The sequence below is a fragment of the Myotis yumanensis genome, unplaced genomic scaffold (assembly GCF_028538775.1).
Source record: "Myotis yumanensis isolate MYYU_CA2020_CCGP unplaced genomic scaffold, mMyoYum1.0.hap1 SCAF_1, whole genome shotgun sequence".
Lineage (NCBI taxonomy): Eukaryota > Metazoa > Chordata > Mammalia > Chiroptera > Vespertilionidae > Myotis > Myotis yumanensis.
Window position 1 is genome coordinate 236,424,757 of NW_027223752.1, and position 20,676 is coordinate 236,445,432.

At 61.8% G+C, this 20,676-nt stretch overlaps 1 protein-coding gene across 1 annotated transcript; it reads left to right on the top strand.

Annotated features, from left to right (window-relative positions):
- The first annotated feature begins 835 nt into the window (after positions 1–835).
- Positions 836–20,477, top strand: NSG1 (neuronal vesicle trafficking associated 1). Its single transcript, XM_070399483.1, has 5 exons — positions 836–943; positions 1,267–1,419; positions 3,390–3,506; positions 14,978–15,088; positions 19,169–20,477. The coding sequence occupies exons 2-5, from the start codon at positions 1,291–1,293 to the stop codon at positions 19,367–19,369; spliced, it is 558 nt and encodes a 185-aa protein (XP_070255584.1). The 5' UTR covers positions 836–943; positions 1,267–1,290; the 3' UTR covers positions 19,370–20,477.
- The last annotated feature ends 199 nt before the right edge of the window (positions 20,478–20,676 follow it).

Genomic DNA, 20,676 nt, shown 5'->3' on the forward strand with positions numbered 1-20,676 from the left:
GGTGGGGGGCGAGCAGGACCGGCTAGAGCCTCTCCTTCCTTCCAGGCCGTGCCTCCTCCAGAGGCGCAGGGATGCTAGAGGCCAAGGCTGTGGGGAGGGGACTGGACCAGAGAAACCTCTCCCTCCTCCTCCAGCGCGGTGCGCGCGCTCTCTGCCCTGAACACCCTCCCTCTCTCTGCCCGGGGCGGCCGTCACCAGCTCCGAAGAGCGCCCCCCACCCTGCACCCCCTAACCCGGCCCGCTCCTCTCCCATCGGTGCCCCCTCTACACAGGGACGCGCCTCCCCACCCAGCTGCGCACCAAGGGAACGCTCGGGTCCCTGCCGCCTCCTGTAATCGCCCCAAACCTTTCACATCTTCAAGACCCCTCCCTCCCCGTCGGAGCGGCTGCAGACGGGGCACCCTCCCCCACTTTCGGGGGTCACTCCATCACTAGGATATCCCCCCATTTTCCACTACGACTCGCCTTGCGCCCCGGGCACCGCCCCAGGGTTGCGCAGCCCTCTTTCCACGTCCCGCATCCCCGGCCCCCAGCTCCGGGGTGCCCTTCGCCGCGGCGACTCCCCAGCGGGAAGCGCTCCCATCCCCCTGCTCGCCCCTCTCCTCCCCTCCAGTTTGCAGCGTGGGGTCCCCCGGGAGCGCCCCATCCCCGCCCGCCCCGAGCTCCTTTGTGCGTCGGGCGCGCGCTGCGTCAAGGCGGGGGGCGCCCGGCCACACGCGCACACTCACCCGCGCACCGCACCCCCGGGAGCGGCAGGAAGGGAGGCGGGAGCGAGGGGAGGGAGGGGAGGGGGCCGCCGAGCCCAATCGCTCGCTCCCGCACGGCCGCGCGCGCCGCCTCCGCCATTGCTGCGAGCAGAGCCGGGACGCGGATCGCGGATCGCGGATCGCGGAGCGGGTCGGAGCCCAGACCTGCGGGAGCCAGACCTGCGGGAGCCGGCGCGGTGAGTGGGGCGGCGGGGCCCGGGCCGGGCCCTTCCCGTCGGGGCGGGCTCTGGGGTTGCGGGTCTCCCCAGGCGGGAGAGGGGTCTCCAGGCGCTGCGGCGCCAGGACCGGGGACGCGTAGACTCGCCGGCAGAGGCAGCGCCCCTCACCCTCCCGAGGGGCGCCCTGTGCTTCCGTCCGCGGGGCCTGAATCCGTAAAGACAGCACCCCCGCCCGGGCCGCGCCCGCCGCGCCCGCACCCCTCCCCGGGGAAGGAGGGAGCTGGCGAGCGGGGGACAGCGGTGCGTGCCCCTCGCGGTGACTCCCGCCCGCCCCTCCGCAGGCGCAGCCTCGGGGCCCCGGAGCCATGGTGAAGTTGGGGAACAATTTCGCGGAGAAGGGCGCCAAGCAGGCGTTGCTGGAGGATGGCTTCGACACCATCCCCCTGATGACGCCCCTCGATGTCAATCAGCTGCAGTTCCCGCCCCCGGATAAGGTGAGAGGCCCCGCACCCCCCCGCTGCCGGGTGCGAACCCCAAGTCTCGGGCGGCGGCTGCAACAAAGGAAACCCGCCGCGTGCGCTGGAGACGCGAAGTGGGGCGGGCTGGGGCGGGAGGACCCCACCCCCAGGATGGGGGTTCCGGGTCGGGGGTCCGGGCCCTGAGGACAGCCGAGCGCAGACAGCGGGGCGCCCGGAAAGGCCCCTTCCTGGTTTCCGTGGGCGTCTTGTCCGAGGTGCCCTGGCCCCAAGGCTGCCACCCAGCCCTGCCCCTGCCCCTGCCCCTGCCCCTGCCCCGCGGTGCCCGGGGCTCTTGGTCTGGGGTGAGCGCCGGCGCCGCTGCCCCTGTGCCTCCCTAGGAGGTTCCGTTTCAGCCGGATTTGCCCCTTTGCGGAGGGGAGGCCGGGTGGGGGGTGGGGCTCCCAGGGGCTGAGTCCCCTCCGCACCCACCCCCCACCCCTCCGGCGCTGAGGATGCTGCGGGCTGTGCTCCGGCTTCCACCTCCTCCTTTGTTCCTTTGTGAAATCCCGAGCACACGCCCCTCAGTGTTAGTGCAGCGAGAGGTGGTTTTCCCCTGAATTTAAAGAATCCTGTCTTTTGTTGCTTGCAGCATCCAGTCAAGTAGATTTGTGTTCATTAGGGACAGTGTTTTCAGGAATTTACACTTAAACAGGTAAATAGGATGTTTAAAAGTTGACGCAATTGTAAAACTCGAACCTGAAACAATAAACCAATATCCATTCTCACCCCCTTGCTGCTGCTTCAGACCACCCGGGCCACGGGCACAGCACGGCCATGGGCAAGGCCGCTGCACGGCCACAGCCGGGAGCGAGCACACTCCGTTCCCAGCGAAGAACATTTGCATTTACTGTGTCATTGAGTCCCTGGGGAGGAGGTTCTGGCTGGGGCTTGGCTGTTTCCTGGGCATGTTGGTGGCGGCCGTGGGGGATGGGGGTTCCTTGGGGAGGTCCTCGCTTCCAGACCACCCCTTTACTGCCAGTGGGTCCTCTGAGGGGGTCGCTCAGCCCTCCCGAGGGGGCTGGTCCCCAGCTGTATTGTCTGTCAGGTTGGGGCGGGCAGGAGCCCGGGCGGCACAGGTGTTTAAGGGGAGGAAGGCCACACCCGTGCACCTGGCCACGGGGTGCACTGGGGCCCTGATGGTCCAGGAGAGGCCTGGCCGGAGGGGTCGGGCTGCCTGAGGCCTCAGCCTCCGAGCTCCCCGACCCTGTCCAGGCATCGCGCCTGCCCCGTTAGCACAGCCTGGCCCCGCTGCCCCCACCTCGCCCTCCCGCCTCACCCGGAGCAGCGGCCTATGTATGCCAGGACCGCTGTGCCCGAGGCAGCCTGTCAGGTGGCCCCCTCCTCTCAGCCGGGCCCTCCTCTTTCTCCCCCAGTCTGTTCCATTCCAGGACCATGTGGTAAACAGTTGGCTTCTATCAGGGAGGAGGTCATGTAGGTAGGACAATGGAGTGGCCTAGGCCGGTAATGACTCCCATCTCCGGGCCTGTTCAAACAAAGGGGGCACCTGGCAGAGACGCCCAGAGATAGGAATCGAGCAGGGGCTGAGTGCTGGTCTCGAAGATTCCTGAGGTCACAGATGAGGAAACTGAGTCTCAGTTACATACAGGACGTGCCCAAGGTCACTGGGCGGTGGACAGGCCCTGCGCCTGGAGTCCGGAGGCCTGCCAGCCGGCACCTGCTGGCCGTGTGGCCTCGGCCCATGAGCCTAACCCCCCGCCCCTCAGTTCCCATCGTCCACCGGGGCTGCTGTCAGGATCACTGACCGGACACTTCCCTGCAAGGCTTGGCACCGAGGGATGGCCAGGAGTTGGTGGTGGTTCTGGTTCTGCCCATGAGGCGCTTCCTGGTGAAGTGGTGACCTTGGGCACGAGCACCCCCTTTGGGCAGGTGTGTCTGAAGGGCCCTGGCTGCCCCCCGACCGCACGTTTGCTTCTTTCCTGGACAAGGTGGTCGTGAAAACTAAGACTGACTATGAGCCCGACCGCAAGAAAGGCAAAGGGCGCGTCCACAAGATCGCCGAGTTCACGGTCAGCGTCACCGAGAGCATGTCTGAGAGGTTCAAGGTGAGTGGCGGGGGCGGGCGAGGTGCTGCTGGGCCTCGGGAGGGTCCCGAGCCGCAGCAATGACCTGTCAGGGACCGGACAGGACGGGTCTGGGCTGACCCAGCTGCGCCAAACCACTGGTGGTTTAAAAAACTTCATCTCCCCAAATGGTCACGTAGGACTTAGTTTTAATAATGGGGGAAACCCACCCCTAAACTCTCCTCTAGACAAAGGTCATAAACGTGAAAACCACCCAGCAGGCAGGAACACTGACCCCACAGTCCGGAAGGAGGAGTAGCAGGAGGGTGACTGTTGCCCACGTTCCCTGCCCGACACAGACCGAGCCCTCACTTGTGCCAGCTCATCCACACAGCCCCCCGAGGGCGGTACTGTCGGGATGACCCATTTTGCAGATGGGGAGATCGAGGCACAGAGCAGTCACAGCTCCGTGGGGCAGGGCCGGGGCCCAGAGCTCTGTGTCAGCCCCTCCTTGCCGCCCGCCCCGCTTACACGGTGTGGAGGGTGAGGCTGCTGGCCCTCCGGACGTGCTCACTTGGGGAGGGAAGCGTTGCTCTGGGCAGTTTCCCAGGGAGGCCCAGCTACTGAACAGTGGGTCCCCCCCAGGCCTGGGGTCCTCTAAGCGTGCACACTGCTGTGCTGCTTGAGGGACAAGTTCGATGCTGATCTGGAAACTTGCTCTTTGGGAAACAGATGGTGAAAGGGCGGCCCTCACTGGATTGAGAGGCGTCGCCTGGCCCTGCAGGGTGGCCTCCTTGCGCTCTCCTGGACTCGTGAGCTCTGTGCTGAGTGTCTGCACACGGAGTCCTGTCCCAGCTCCGGGCAGCCGTGGGGGTTGGTTAATAGTTGAGATGGAAACCAGAGGAGATGAGGGGGCTTGGCGGGTGATCTTAAATCCCGCCCCCTCCCGTCCCTCCACGCTGCTCACTGGGTGGAGAAAAGCCCTTCAGAGGCCTGCCTGGTCCAGGGGTCCCATCAGAGTTGCTGGGGGACGGGGTGTTCCCGTGTAAACTCGTCTCCTCCTCCCACAGCCCTCCCCCCGAGGTAAGGGCTGCGAGGAGGCCCCTCCTGCAGGTGGGGAAGTTGGGGCCCAGAGCGGTCTGCGGCCGTGGCTCCTGCTGGAGGCCTAAGGAAGGCCTGTGGCTGGTGCTCCGACAGCTGCTGGCTGGCTGTGAGGTTCATTACGGGACCAGGTTGCCCTGAGCCGGGGTCAGCACCGCTCTTTCTCCCTGGCCAGCGGCTTGGCCTCAACTGCTGCCCCTGCTGTGCCCTGGGACCGTCTCCTGGTTGAGGCAGACGTGACCTAGATTTGAAGGTCACCACGGCCACCATCCCCCGGCGGGACGGACGCCACCTGCACACCTGAGTGTCTGGGTTTCCCACCCCCGGTTGGCCCGTCGCCTCTCCCAGCGCCGGCGTGTTAGGTCCACGGGGCGGGGGCAGGAGTGGGCACCGAATGGCTGTCCCTCCATCTGCCGAGTGTCCCCGGTGCCCGGCGGTCCCCCAGCGCCGGGTCCTTTGCGGGTGCCTTTCCCACATGATCAGCTGGTGCGGGTCTCCAGGCCCCGTGTTGAGGGCGTGGGTGACGCACCTCAGCACCAGGCGCTCGGCAGCCGCGCGGGGCCTCCGGGTGGTTACCTGGCTCCGGTTGCCCAGAGCCTGGGCTCAGGACCTCAGAGGCCTGTGCCCGTCCCAGGGGACCGGCCGCGGTGCCAGAACCTGCCTCCTCGCTGCTCCCCCCCGGGGGACGTGAGGGAGGCGATTCGAGCAGTCGGAGCTCAGCACCTGCGCAGCAGGGAGCCCATCCCCCCGCCTCGTAGCGAACAGGCCACGCGTGTTCAGGCGCTCAGCACTGATGCACAGCCACCCCAAGGGGGTGTCATGAGCCCTTTTTACCGATGAAGCTGTTGAGTCCCAGGTGGTGCCCAGCGGGGGGCTGGGGTGCTCCCCACGACTCCCTGCCTGCGGGCCCAGGGCCTAGCCACCAACCTCTTGCCACACGCACCTCCCCAGCCTCCCCTTCCAGCTCAGGAATCACCGCCCCCGGAAGCCTCGGGGATCGACTCGCCCTGGTGTTCCCACTGCCTGTGGTGAGGTCACAGGTCTAACCTTGTGGGGCGCTCGTGAGCCACGCGCTGGGTCCAGCCTGTTACACGTATTATCTATTCAGCCCCAAACACCTTGTGAAGTGTGCCCGTGAAGTCTCCGTTGTACAGTGGAGGGGAAACTGAGGCAGACCTTGACCCCCCCCCCCCCCCCCCCCCCCCCGCCAGGCAGCCTGCCCCTGGCTGGGACATCCGAGGTCATGTGCCTCCTGGAGCCCCGTTTGCCAGGGAGCTCTCACCAGGCCCCCTTGGGGTGACCGTTCTGCTCTAGGGACCCCCTCCTTTGCTGACTTGACACCCAATGGTGAGCCCCACAGAACCAGGTCGCCGTCCTGCGTGCCTCCAGGCGTGTGGCCTCCCCGGGCCCCCGGGCCCTCCCGTACCTTCCTGCCCCGTCACGGTCCTGGCCCCCTCCTCTGAGGGGCTGTCCTGGCCCTGGCTCTCCTGGTGGGCGGCCTGTGACAGGGTCCTGGCGAGGTCCGTGGGGCCCTTTGAAGTGAAGGCCCCTGGGAGTGGAATCAGGGCATTTCGGCCCCAGCGACCACGTCAGCCAGAAACGAAGGTGCCGGATCCTGGTGGGGGCGCATCCCCTGCCCGACGCCTTCCCCTCGGCGCCGAATCCCCAGTCCCAGCGGGACCCTTGCTGGTGACTCTCAGGCCCCGCCTGGCGCAGCGCTCGGGGAGGCGAGGCGAGCGGGCCCCATAGAGCCCCCCTGGGCCTTGCGTGCGTGTGAGCCCCTCACAGGCGGACTCACTCCTCACCCAGTGGGGCCGTGACCCGCCCAGGGCCACAGGGGTCAGCGAGCGGCCAGTTGGACCAGGAGGCCCACGGGCGGGGCTCACACAGGTGCACCGCTTGCCTTTGCTCCAAGGCCCTTCGGACGGGGGAGGGGTTACCTGGCTGCTCCCTGCGCACCTGCGGGGGGCGGGGCGGGGGGGAAGACAAGCACAGGGGCCTGGCCCCTGGAGGGTGCCCTGCCACCAGCTCTCTAGGTGATCCCCGTGGACGGGGGTGCGTCCTAGCCCCAGGTCAGGGCAGACTCGGAGGGCTGGGTGCTCACCCTTCCGGAACATTCTCTCGGCCTTTTACAGCCGTTCTGTTTCTGGCCTCTCTGAAGGCACTCCCCTGGCGGGTGCTCCTTTTTTTCTTGTTGTTAATCATCACCCCAGGATATTTTCCCATTGATTTTTAGAGAGACTGGAAACGGGGGGGGGGGGGGGGGGGGGGGCGGGGGGCGGGTGGTGCGCGGAGAGAAACATCGATGTGAGAGAGACTCATCGATTGGTTGCCTCCCACATGTGCTTCTACCAGGGCCAGGGTTGAGCCTGCAACTGAGGTACATGCCCTTGACCGGAATCGAACTTGAGACCCTTCAGTCCCAGGGCTGATGCTGTATCCACTGAGCAAACCGGCCAGGGCGGGGAGGGGGAGGCCCTTTCTGACGCCGGGCGCCCCTCTTCCTCATCCTCTTGGTGCCGCCCCCGGTGTGTGTCGCCAGCCCCGCTGTCACCTCGCTCTCCGCCCGTGTGTGTGTGTGTGTGTGTGTGTGTGAGAGAGAGAGAGAGAGAGAGAGAGAGAGAGAGGGAGAGAAACTGCTTCTCAGCTGCGAAGCAACAAGTAAATCGCGTCCCCTTTGTCCTTAAACCGCGGCTGGAGCCTGGTCTTTTGTGCCTCCGGTTGGCATCCTCGAGACCTGATGTCCTCTGGACGCTACTTCACGGTGATCACTCGGGGATTAATCCCTTGGCCGCCAGGTTGCTAGGCTGGTTGCTAGGTAACTGCTGGCTGGGGACAGGGCTTCCTGAGGCTCGGCCACTCTGGGCTTGCAGGACGCGTCCCCGCACGGCGGCCAGATGTCTAGGCTCCCGAGGACGTCAGTGTCAACCAGAAAAGCCGCGTTTCTTTAGCTGGAGGTGTGTTTGTGCCGAGAATAAACCTTTTTGAATTGCGAGTCTGCACTCGCCCCTGCGGGGCGGCCTGTCTGTGCGGCTGGGGGCTGCTGCTCCCTGCCCTCCCGCCTCCGATGATGCAGGGGCCATGACTGGGCGGGAAAAGACAGGTCGCAGGGCTCCAGCCCCTTTGTGCTTTGTGGCTGCCTCTTGGGCCCGCACGCCCCCTCTCTGTGAGCTGTGGTTCTGGGTGAGCAAACCGCACCCCTCCCCGCCTACCCCTGCCATGTTGCCTTCGGGCTGTGATGAGATTCCAAGGTTGGCCCTGCCTTGTGTGAATGTCTTTCACGGTCCGCCCAGAGTGGGAGAATGTTCTAGAAGGAGGGACCTTGTTGGTGCGGATGGTCCCCATTGTTGGCACTTCTTTTAAAATATATATATATTTTATTGATTTCATAGAGGAAGGGAGAGGGAGAGAGAGAGAGAAACATCAGTGATGAGAGAGAATCATTGATCGGCTGCCTCCTGCACACCCCCTACTGGGGATCGATCATGTGCCCTTGACCAGAATTGAACCCGGGACCCTTCAGTCCATAGGCGGACGCTCCACCCACTGAGCCAAACCAGCCAGGGCCGTTGCTGGCACTCGATGCTGCAGTGGGGGGCCCTGTGCACCTTCACAAACGTGTCGGGTGGTTGGCATCTTCCCCTCGAGTCCTTAATGACCCCGAGCCCCCTCTCAGCTAGCCCCGGGCGTGTTCAAGCCGCATCTGTTAGATAGTCAGGAACAGCAGTCAGCGGTGCCCCGGAGCCCCTCGGGGTGCGGCTGGACACCCAACCTCCGCTAGCTGCCGCGGGACTCGGTGCCGCTGGAGGGTGCAGAGCCCACGTGTCCTGGCCCAGCGCTCGAGTGGGGCTCCATCCAGGAGGGAAAATGAGTGGGGTGGTCTGTGCTCGCCTTCGGGCGGGTTACCTAAAACTTGTAGGTCGACCGCTGCAAACCCTGGACGGGGTCAGGCTCTGTCTTATTTTCTCAAGATTTTTTACTGCGTTGCTCAGCCGACAGGCACATTTCCTTCCCCGCCCCCGAGTGAGGACAGCCCAGCCGCCATCCCCCCAGCGTCCCTCAGGCCCAGCTTCTCCAGGGTTGTCTCTTGTGGTCTCAGTCTCCAGGGTTGAGCTTGCTGTCCTGATGTTTTAGGGCAGCGGTTCTCAACCTGTGGGTCGCGACCCCTTTGGCGTTCGAAAGACCCTTTCACAGGGGTCACCTAAGACCATCCCGCATATCAGATATTTACATTACGATTCATAACAGTAGCAACATTACAGTTATGAAGTAGCAAAGAAAATAATTTTATGGTTGGGTCACAACATGAGGAACTGTATTTAAAGGGCCAGAAGGTTGAGAACCACGATTGTAGGGGATTATGGTCCGAGCAGTTAGGAGCAGTCAGGGTGGAAGTAGACTGGGACCCAGTCCCTCCGACACCGAGTCCACCAGCTCTGGCCCCTGCACCCGCAGCTGCAGACATCAGGGCTCCCACCCCGCTGGGCAGTCACCCCAGCAGGCCCCCGGGAGGAGAGGAGACCCCGGCTAGAAAGAGCAACGGGAACACAGCAAGTTCACTGCTGCCTGAGTCCCTCCTCTGTAGGACGGGAGCCTCCTCCTCCCAGCTCGTGGACACGCAGGGCTGGTTCCGGGCAAGGCCCTCCTCGTGAGCTGCGGGGCCCAGACGGGCAGGCTGAGTGACCGTGGGCACAGGCCCCTTGGGGTGCCCGGGCAGGAGCCGTCAGCCGGGACTGCGGAGCACCTGGGACACATTCCCTCCTCACAGACTCCCTGTCCCGGGCACCCATGGCCCACGTCCTATTTGCGACCCGTTTCTGGCTGTTCTTTCCAGAAAACACTGAGCCCGCTCTTGCCCCCGGCAGGCTGCTCTGGCTGGGATCACCGTCTTGTCCTGACCTCCCAGCCCTGCCACTGGCCTCCTCCCCGTTGTCAGAAATTGTGGTAAAACATACATGGCACTCGGTGTGCCTTTACGCGTGTCCCCCTCGGCGACGGCTGCTGCGTCTGCAGGTGCCCGGCCCTCAGCGCTGTCCGCCAGCCCCAGGCAGCGCCCACCTTCCCGCCTCCGGGTTCCTGCTCTGGACACTTCGTGGAAACGGAGCCACAGTGTTGGCCCTTGCGACCGCTGCTCTCACCAGCGTCGTGTCTCCAAGGCCCGTCCGTGTCGGACCGGGGTCAGCCGCGTGCCTTTTCCCGCCGAGGCGTGTTCCGCCGCGCGGCGGCCGCTCTGTGTCCCGGGTCCGGGCTGGACACGTGCGTTGTTTCCGCCTCTGGCCGTGTGCCCGCGGGGCAGTGGGTGTGCGTGTCCAGGTTTCTGTTTGGACGCCTGTTTTCAGCGGTTTCGGGTTATTTCCCGGAGTGGGATTGTTCCCTCACGTGGGGGTTTCCCGTTAACAGGTTGAGGGGCGGGGTCCGCGGCAGCGGCACCTTCCACCTGCCCACGGCCTCCCCTGGCCCGGCCCTTACCTGTCGGTTTTGTCACAGCCGTTCCGTGCTGACTCCGTGCTGTGGCCACGTTCCGTAACGGCCGGTGACGGCGAGTCTTGTCTTCCGTGGCCACGTGCTCCCTTCTTTGGAGAGGTGTTCGCTTTAAGTCCTTTCCGTTTTCATGGGCTGGTTGTCTGCGGGTTGAGCTGTGGGAGTTCCTCGTACGTCTGGACACGGACCGCACCCCGTGGCACGTCCTCTGCCGTCGGTGGGTGTCCTTGCCCTTGCTTGCCACGGTTCATCCGTGCACACAGCTGCTTAATCGGGGGGAGCACCTTGACTTATGCTTGTTGTTGCGTGTGCTTCGGGTGTCATGTCTGAGGCACCAAATCCAAGGTCGTGAAGATTTAATTCTTACATTTTTTCCTAAGAGTTTCATGGCTTTAGCTTTCAGATTCGGGGCTTTATTCCGTGTGTGGTGGGAGGGGAGGGGCCAGTGTCATTCTTCTGCAGGAAGATACTTAGTTGTCCCCACGCCACCTGTGGAGGAGGCTGCTCAGCCCCGTGGGATGGGCTGGGCCCCCGAACTGAACGTCATTTGATTGAGGACATGTGCGTGTTTCGAATCCTTACCCGAGGACTGGCTTTGTGGAGGGTGAGGAGGGGCTCAGGACAGCTGGTTTCCTTTGCATGTACAGTCCCATGTGTAGTGCCTCAGGCGTGGAGAGCAGTGCCTCAGGCTTCTGGCGGCCAAGGATGCACCTGGCACACGCATGGTGGACCCTCCCTCGTGCCCTGCACTGCGGGGCGGTTTAAAGCTGTGGGTTAGGCCCACCCTGATAACCTCAACTTCATCACAGCTGCAAAGACCCCATTTCCAAATAAAGTCAGTCACAGGTGCCTGGGTAGGACTTCTGTGATTCGGGGGGAAACACAATTCTCCCGACACATGCTGTCCACCCCTTGTCATTCTCCTGATACACGTGTAAGAGCGAGAGGCGCTCCCCTCGTAGAGGTGAGGTGCGCGGGCGACCTGCTGTCACTCGCCTGGCAGGTGGCAGGTGGCAGATTCTGGAGCCAGTGCTGAGCCTGGGGCTCCTGGAGAGGCCTGTGGCCCTCTCCTCGGGCCATGGTAGCCACTCAGCGACTCCAGGCCCTCTTCCCACCGCAAGCTTCCTAGGATCCGGGGTTTGCAGAGTGAGGGGGAGCGAGGGCACCGGCTGCAGGGAAGGGCTGTGCCCGCTGCTGCCTCCTGCTGACTCCGGGATTTATTTCCTTGCCCTTCTCCCTCGCCTGTTCTGGGGACCGTCCCACTCTCAGCTCCGTGAGCTCCTGGGCCCTGAGGCCTGGGACCCCAGATGGAAGGCCCAGGCCGGGCTCCAGGAGGAGCAGCTCAGGAAGTGGTTCCTGACAGCCCGCGGGGAGAGCTGGGGTTATTTTTATTATTATTATTATTAGTTTGTTATATATTTTATTGATTTTTTTACAGAGAGGACGGGAGAAAAAGAGGGATAGAGAGGTAGAAACATCGATGAGAGAGTAACATTGATCAGCTGCCTCCTGCACACTCCCCACTGGGGATGTGCCTGCAACCAAGGTACATGCCTCTGATGGAAATCGAACCCGGGAACCTTCAGTCCGCAGGCCGACACTCTATCCACTGAGCCAAACCGGTTAAGGTTATTTTTATTATTTTAAAAATATTTTTATTGCTTTCAGAGGGAGAAGGAGAGAGAGAGAGAGAGAGAGAGAGAGAGAGAGAGAGAGAAAGAAACATCAGTGATGAGAAAGAATCATTGATTGGCTGCCTCCTGCACACCCCACACTGGGGACCGAGCCTGCAACCTGGGCATGTGCCCTGACTGGGAATCGAACTGTGACCTGGTTCATCGGTCAATGGTCAACCACTGAGCCACGCCGGCCGGGCAAGCTCTGGCTATTTTTAAACCTAAACAGATGGGGTGCCCGAACCGAACTCTGACGAGGCTCCCAAGGTCCCGGGACGGGTTTGAGGATGCCCCTCCGGGACTGGAGATGGGATTCTGTGTGGTTTGAGGTTGAGATGGAATTGACATGAAGCATTCTATCAGCTCAGGAGTGCCCACAGGGTTCAGTATTGTACACACTGCAGTGGTCACCATGGTAAGTCTAGTGAACATCCGTCACCTCACTTTTTTTTTCTTGTGATGAGAACTTTTAAGATCTACTCTCTCAGCGACTTGCAGACACACAGTGCCGTGTTGTCACTATGTCCCCATCTGCACGTCACCTCCCCGGGACGCGCACCCGTGTCCCCCACGATAGGAAAGCACAGGTTCCTGTGGAGCCGTCTGTGAGCTGGAACGGCCTAAAGCAAAGAGGCCATTACTGTTAACTTATATGGACAACTCGTGAGCGTTTCCAAGACCCCAAATTCAAGGCACACGCAGTGTCTGTATTTCGTTCATGGCACTTGCAGTGCCTGATCACATTCAGTTTTATGCTGAACGTAACACCCTGACGAGCGTGGGCTTTCTGATAGCTTAGACGCATCCTGCTGACAGATGCACAGAGCACGTGGAGCTGAAGCCCAGCTGCTCAGTCAGCTCCAGCTCCAGGGCTGGATGCTGAGACGCTGGCGTGGTTCTGGGGAAGGAGCTCGCGGGCCCTCTTGCTGCGCAGGGGGAGGGAGGGGCCTGCGTCCTGGCTCGCTGCAAAACGGACGCAGTGCTTTTTCTGCTTTTCCCCTCTGCTCATGAAAGTGAATCCTCTTCCGATCGCTTTCCGTCAGTGAGCGCAGGCACGGATGCAGGTCTTTTGTAAAAGCCGAGGGGTGTAACTCGGACTCTCAGGAAGTGCGAGACACCTGTAACGGGAAGTTTGTACCTTCGACCCCATTTACTTGTGTTCTGCGACTTAGCTGAATGGTTGACGGATTCTAACAGTGCTTTGGTGGAGTCTTTAGGGTGTTCTGTGTATCATATCATGTCATCTGCAAATAGCTGTACTTCCTCCTTTCCAATTTGGAGGCCTTTACTTCTTTTTCTTGCCCAGTTGCTCTGGCTGGGACTTGCAATACTGTGTTGGGTAGGAGGGCAAGAGGGGGCATCTTGTCTTGGTCCTGCTCTCAGAGGAAAAGCCCTTAGCTTTTCACTGTTGAGTATGATGTCAGCTGTGGGCACGACCTAGACCACCGTTGTTATTATCTTGAGGTGTGTGTCCTCTGTACCCCGTTTTGTTGAGTGTTTATCATAAACGTATGTTGACTTTTGTCAGATGTTTTTTCTGCATCCGTTTTGTTACTGGGCTCTGTCACAGTGGCTGGCTTGTGGGTGTTGAGCCATCCTTGCATTCCTGGAGTGCATCCTCCGTCACCGTCACCGTGGTACATGATTGGTGGAATGTGATGCTGAATTCACTTTGCTAAGATTTTGTTGAGACTGTGTTCTCACAGGGCTTAATCTGTCACGTGCTGCGGGCCTTTTTGTAATGGTGCTTACTAACACCCAAAACATAAAGGGTTACGAAGGAGATACTTATAGTACAGCTCTCGCGACAGACCCGGGTGAGGCAGCCCTGCTGCTATAGTCTGTGGGGACCCCCTGAAGCTGCCTCGTGGCCCCCAGGGCTGCAGCAGGGGCTGGGTCCCCGGCAGGGCAGATTCGGGTGAGCAGCCACAGGGAGTGAGTGTGGGAGGGGGCTCGGGTGGGATGGGTGGCAGACTTGGGGGAGGCTGTGTGGCCGGCACTGAGAGCCCAGCTCTGCACCTCCCAGAGTGAGTGCGGGAAAGACAGGTGACAGCTGCAGTGCAAGAGCAAATGCCTCCTTCTTCCTCCCTCCTTTGCAGCGTCCACCGGCCCAGGTGCTGGCCTCAGCGGTGTGCATTGGGCCCTTGGCCCTCCTGCCAGGCTGGGAGCTGGGTCCTCTCCCAGCCATTGGCAGGCAGGAGCCCCAGCCCAGAGGAGCTGAGCGACCGGAGCCTGGCTGCAGGGGCTGAGTTTCTACCTCGCCCCTCTGAGCTCCTGGCCTGCAGGGTTCCTGCTCTTGTTGGAAAGACCTGAACCTGCTTGCTGCTCCCTCTGGGGCTGCATGCCCCTGGGGCCACTGCCCCTCCCATTTCTGGACAACTTGACCTCCTTTGTCACCCAGCCTCACGCTCAGCTCCCTCTATAGTCTCCCTGGGCTGCCCGGGGCGGGGTGGCTGTATCCCTGCTCCCGGAACTGGATGGCACTTACCCTGACCCAGCCCCAGCTCCCTCCTGTCAGTCTCCCAGTGCCAGGCACAGGGTCAGGGTCACCTTGTCCCCTAGGCCCCATGTCCCCCAGCTGGGGCAGGACCTTCCACCTCTGTGCTCTTCCCACACGCCGTGTGCATTTATCTGCAAACGTTAGCTGAGCATATACTATGTGCCGGGCTGGGCACTCGGCCTGCAGCAGGAAGGAAGCTGTGTCCTTGCTCTGGAGACTGGCCTCTGTGGTGGGGACAGACACTGACCGAGCAGGCAGGACACTGTGGAGGGCAGAGGGGTGGGGCCTGGGGCTGCTCCTGCTCGCTGGTCCTGCTCAAGGGCACGGCCGGCGGCCAGGCCTCAGGAGACCTTTGAGGACAGCTGATGAGCAGGTGGCTGCTGCGTCACCTGGTGATGGTGGCAGTCAGACGGGCAACCATCCATCACGTGTCTGTGTCCATGAGGCTTAATCATATTTGTGCCTGCAGCTCTCAAGGAAGGGCCTGGAATGCTAAAAATAGCTAATTTACAAAATGAAGGTGACACATGGGTCTGGTGGAAATGAAAGTGGTATGAAAAGTTGTCCAGTGAAGTGATTCTGCTGACCTCCTTCCGAGACAGCTCTGCACACGCTGGTGCGAGTGTCTGTGTGCGTGAGACTGTGTGTGTGTGTGTGTGTGTGTGTGTGTGTATGAGAGACACCCATGTGCATCCGTCTGTCTGCCTGCCCGGCCCCCGGCCCCCCGGCCGCCCTGACGCCCGCGCTGCCCGCAGGTCTCCGTGCTGGTCTTCATCGCCCTGGCCTTCCTCACCTGCGTCGTCTTCCTGGTCGTCTACAAGGTGTACAAGTACGAGCGCCTCTGCCCCGACGGGTTCATCCTCAAGGTAAGGCCGCACCCCACCGGGGCCCTGCACCTGTCTCACTCGCGGGTCCCTGGGAAAGTCCTGGTGGGAGTCCCGCTGGGGTGGGGGCAGGGCGGGCGGGACCTGGGGGAGGAGACTCCTGGGAGGCCTCAGAAAGGGAGGGCACGCTGAGGGTGTGGGGAAGCCAAGGCCCAGAGAGGGAGGCCGCCCACGGCCACGGGGATGTGGGAGCGGGGCTGGCACAGAAGGGCTCCGACTGCGTCTGTGTCGGCCACGCTCCTGGGTGCTCACGGTGCTGGTGTGGTGCCTCCTTCCACAACGCTGGTGTGTGGCACCCAGTATGCCGACATCGTAGCAGGAGGGCCCAGTACACACATGGTCACTTGGGTCTGGGTGTTGCTGACGCTGATGTGAGGGATGCAGGGCCCTTGCCCAGGTAGCAGGCCAGGCTGGACCAGGGTCCTGGCCCCGCCCTGTCCCTGGCCCCGCACCCTTCCTCCTCCACAGCGCTGTGCACTGTGCTGCACTGCCCATACTATGGACTCCATAGGGCCACACACGCCCTCCCCCCACGGGCACTGGTCCCTGCCTGCCTGGGCTGGGCCGGCTGCTGTCCCAGGTGCTGAACACAGCAGGCGGCCATGGGGAAGGAGCCTGCACGAGGCTCCCTGACTCTCCCAAGAACCGACAGGGTTGTAAGTGAGTGACAGGGTTGTAAGCATTGGAAAACGCAAAGCAAAGCAGTATTGGGGCGCAGCTTCTAGAACGGGTCACCTTTGAGCAAGGCTTGCAGGAGGCTTGGGAGGGAGCCATGGAGGGACCCTGGGAAGCGCCTCCAGGCAGGGTTGAACATATGGCGGTGGAGGCGGGGAATCCCTGTCCGCGCCCTGGGCAGGGGCTGAGTTTATAGTCTGTCTGGAGGCTCAGAAGCCTCCCTGGTTTAAAGCAGGGGTGGGGGCCGGAGCCGGTTTGGCTCAGGGGATAGAGCGTCGGCCTGGTGACTGAAGGGTCCCAGTTTCGGTTCCAGGGCACATGCCCAGGTTGTGGGCTTGATCCCCAGTGTGGGGCGTGCAGGAGGCAGCTGAACAGACTCTCTCTCATTGATGTTTCTGTCTCTCTCTCCCCTCCCTTCCTTTCTGAAATTAATAAAAATATATTTTAAAAAAAAGCAGGGGTGGGGAACATCGACTCACAGGCCATATAAGGCCCGAAAAATCGTTTGGTCTGGCCCTGCCAAGGCATTAGGGTCAGTTAATTAAATGTTTGACCCAACCACAGCAGGCTGCTTTTTAAGTTGATGATTGTGTATGGCCTGAGGATGATGTTATAAATATCCAAACGGCCCTCGACAGAAAAAGGTTCCCCACCTCGTTTAAAGGCAGTTGTGAGGAGGGAAGGCTGGCCTGACCCATGAGCAGGTGAGCAGACCCTGCAGGCTGAACCGGTAGATGGGGGAGGAGCAGCCCACACAGGGGACGGCAGGGCGTGCTGGGGCCAGACTGGGGTGCCAGGCAGAGGTCCCTGGAGGAGGGGACGTGATGGATGGTCCCTCGGCGACAGGAGGCAGCGAGGTGACCTGGGGGGCTGCTGCTGTGGACCAGGAGTGAGGGTCTGGACTGGTCATGTGCTGGGCATAGAGGGGAGACTCACCTCACATGGGACTGGACGGAATCTGGGGGGCAGGGGAGGGCAGGAGGTGGCACGTGGTCAGAGCTGGCGACTCAGAGGGCCGATGTCATGGAGGGCAGAGATCCCACAGGAGCCATGGCCTAGGGGACCCTGTGCACAGAGGACGGCCAGTCCCCAACCAGACAGACGGCTCACAGATAGGACAGCAGCCCACCAGGGCGTCTGGGTCTCCTTTCTGCTCATTCTCCCTGGGGCTGGGACACTCCCTGCCGGGGGAGGGGCAGACCCCTGCATGGCCCCGTCTGCTGGGGGCCGCCCGGTGATGCTGGCGCACAGCCAGCCCTGGGCGCGTGGCGGCAGCCCTGAGGGGTTGTTCTGCAGCTGTCTCTGGACTGGCATTTTCCACTGGCATCTCATGGGGAGGTGCCTTCCTGGAGAACGTGGCCGGGGGGCCGGGAGCTGCTGGTTGAGCCCCGTGCCCTTGGTAAAGCTGGAGAAGGGGAGGGGTGAGTGTTGGAGAAAGGCCCTTCCGCCCCTTCCTGCATGTTTGAGTGCAGGCTTCCTAGGGCCTTTGCCCCAAATCTCCGAGGGCTGCCAGACACTTACCACAGGAGGACGCCGGCAGATGGTCGCGGTGCCCCCGCCCACGCCCTGTGGCCAACCTTACGCTCAGCATCTATTTCCTGAGTGTGGTCTCCTGTGGTGCTGGGAGTACCGTGTGGGCGGGTCAGCCTGGGCTCACCTCACAGCAGCAGCAAATACCGACAGCTTGGAAACTACCGCGTGTTAGGACGCGGAGAAACCAGGTGACCCCGAGCCTGGGCACCTCTTCCCTGTGGGGGACCACAGGGCTGAGGGCTGGGACCTGAGGAGGAGCCCCTTTGACCGACTGGTGAGGACGCTCTGGGCTGAGCCTGCCGACCCCCAGCCCCAAGGTGGCACAGCAGAGCTGGGGGGGGGGACCCCGGGCAGGTGCTGTGCTTTGGGCCTGGGGAGGAAAGTCCTGCTGAGCAGGCCTCTCCAGGTGACCCCAACCACGTGTCTGAGGAGATGTACGGGGGTGTGGCCGGGGGGTGTGGGGGGGCAGGTTTCCGCGGTTCCCTTTGATCTGAGTTGCACAGACCGGCTTCAGAGACAACAGAGACATGGCCCAGCCCCACACATTTACTTCTGCTCTGTCCGTGGCCACACGAGCTTTCTCTTGGTGGAACTCGTGTGTGCGGGGCTGCTGGGAACACACTTCCTTGGGTGACCTCACTGGTCCAGGCCCAGGCTGCCTCCCAGCATTTTCTTCTTGCAGCTCCGTGGTGTGGGCCGCACCCTGCCTTTGCCGGTTCCTTGGTCCCTCCGGAAAGTAGCTGCTGGCCCCACCCTGGGCGCTTGGCGGCCCCGCTCGCTGCTCAGTGGGTATTGCCCACCTCAGGTGGTCTTGTGGACCCTTGTGCAGGGAGCGGCAGGTGGAGGACAGAGTGAGGGAGGTGGCAGTGCAGGCTGGGCACCACCGGAGCCCCCTGGGGCGGCGTGCTGCACTTCCCGGAGCCCCGCATGGCCGGGGTCAGGATGCACGGATGGGGAAAGGGCTTCACTCCAAGGTGCGCCTTGCGGCTCTTTATCTGTCCTGTCCACCGTGAACCGCGGCCATGCCTGGCTTCCTCCCCGAGCTGCGGTGCCCTGACCTTAGTCCTCGCAGCACCTGGGAGGCGTGACTCATAGCCCATGTTAAAGGGAGGGAGCAGAGGCTCAGAATGTGACCTGGAAACGCGCAGGCCTGTCTCCAGAGCTCGCGGCTCCCGGCTCCCAGCCCCGCCCGCTGGGTGATGCACACACTGCCTTTGCCGGTTCCTTGGTCCCTCCGGGAAGTAGCTCCTCACGGAGGAGCCCGATCTCCCGCAAAATGTCCGAGAGCAACATTCCACACGTGACCTGCTCTGTCGGGACAGCCTCTTCCCCGTCAGGGGAGTTTCCGGGACAGCCCTCCTCTGCCCCGTGTCCTCTTGAGGTCTGGGTGGCTTCCTGCTGTGCTGTGGACGGCAGGTCACACTCCCACTGCCCAGCGGGCCCTGCAGGTGTGGCCTCACCTCGGCCCTCACCTGGGCTCCCAGTGCTTTCCCTCCGGTCCCTTTCCTCCTTCTCTCGCTCTCGCCATACCTCCCCCCTCCCCTTCCCCACCTTCCTGCCTGAGGTCTCCTTTGCTTGTAAGCGCCCCCCACCCACCCCAGGCTGCTGAGCGCCCAGCTGTTTGAATGCTATTCCTGGTGGATGTGTCAAAGGTTTGTTGTTTTCCAGATTTAAGATACATGACAACTAGTGTAAGATCTTCCATGAAGTGGGAGGGCCTGTCTCCCAGTGACACACGCCCTGGGGGCCCACGCACCTCGGTCCTGCTTGTTAAGTCAGCTGTCATATGGTGACTCGGGGCTGCACGCCCTGGCCCCTCCGCGTCCACGCGGCTCAGCGCCTCTTGTCTTGCAGAACACCCAGTGCATCCCCAACGGCCTGGCGGCCTACTACGCGGAGCAGGACCCGCACTCCCCGGACAAGTTCTACGCGGTGGTGAACCACTACAACCTGGCCAAGCAGAGCATCACCCGCTCCGTGTCGCCCTGGATGTCTGTGCTGTCGGAGGAGAAGCTGTCGGAGCAGGAGACCGAGGCCGCGGAGAAGGCAGCCTAGCGGGTGGGCAGTTCCTGACAGGGGGCCACCTGAAGGCGACAGAGGGACTCAGAGGGACATTTCATTAAATATAATTACCGGTAATTTAGAGGTTACTCATTATGGTGCAACCGCTTCCGTCTGCTAATGCTGCTTTGCAAATATAACTTGCAGCCCACCCCGGGCATCCCCGGCGTGTGCGCGCTGCCTGGAGGGCTGGCGCCACTTTCCGCGGGAGGAGCCTTCACGTAGCTGCTGCGCTGCGACTTATTGGATGTGGCCAAAAAACAAACTTACACTGGACGTGCGAGGGGTTTGGATTTCAGACAAATAATGCATTTGTGGAATTTTCTTTTTAATCCTCACCTGAGGATATGCTTTTTTAAATTGATTTTTAGAGTGAGAGAGAGAAGCATTGATGTGAGGCAGAAACATGGATCAGTGTCCTCTAGTGCTCGCCCTGGACGGGATCAAACCTGCAGCCTGCTGGTGTGCGGGCTGACGCTCCAACCCACTGAGCCACCTGACCAGGGCTGGCATTTCTTTTTAACACCTGGCTGTTTGGGACCTAATGCCCCAGCCACTCAGAGAGGGCTGTGCTCCCGCTCCTGTCAGACGGCACCAGTGCCGAGCCGTGCAGAGGACGTGTGCCACCAGGTCACTGTCAGGCCCAGTTTTGCTCGAGTGCATGTCATTGAGTCAGTGGGTGGGAAGGGGCCTCGGGAAGGGGTGACCTGGGCCCGGGCTGCAGAGCCCCCTGTCCCTGTCGTAGTCCTGCTCGTGATGTGTTGAACAGGAACGCAGCCCACTGGCCCCCTGATCACTTCTGTCATGAATACTCGCGCACCAACGGCCCTATTGGCAAGTTAGTTTTTAAACAGAGTTGGGTGGGAAAAGTGAAAGTGTCATGGCTGGAGGCCAGGGCACTGTAACTTAATTTTGTGAAACAGATGTAACTCCTTCAAAGTCAGAAGCAGGCAGGAAAGGCTGGGGCGGGGCTATGACATTTCAACTCACAACCTTTGTAAGAATGTTGTTTCAACCGAATCTTGACATTAAAGTATATGTTTATAAACTGCCAGTTAGATAAGTAAGTGTGTAAGACGATTAAATAGAACTAAGACATTCAGCCATTCCTTCCGTGTTACTTGAACGTGTCGTTTCTGGTGGACATGTCACAGGTGCCGTTTTTAGTGGATCAGAAATAAATGACCGTGAGACCTGCTGCGAGCACATGGCTTCCTGAGGTGCGCGCTGAGGCAGACGCTGTCTCACCAGGCGTGTCCGGAAAAACCGTGCCTGGAAAGGGCCCGCACCCACAGGGCAGT

Coding starts and splice junctions, on each gene's coding strand:
- NSG1 (XM_070399483.1), top strand. CDS start 1,291: ATGGTGAAGTTGGGGAACAATTTCGCGGAGAAGGGCGCCAAGCAGGCG. Junction 1,420..3,389: donor AGTTCCCGCCCCCGGATAAG/GTGAGAGGCCCC, acceptor TTCCTGGACAAG/GTGGTCGTGAAAACTAAGAC. Junction 3,507..14,977: donor GCATGTCTGAGAGGTTCAAG/GTGAGTGGCGGG, acceptor CGCTGCCCGCAG/GTCTCCGTGCTGGTCTTCAT.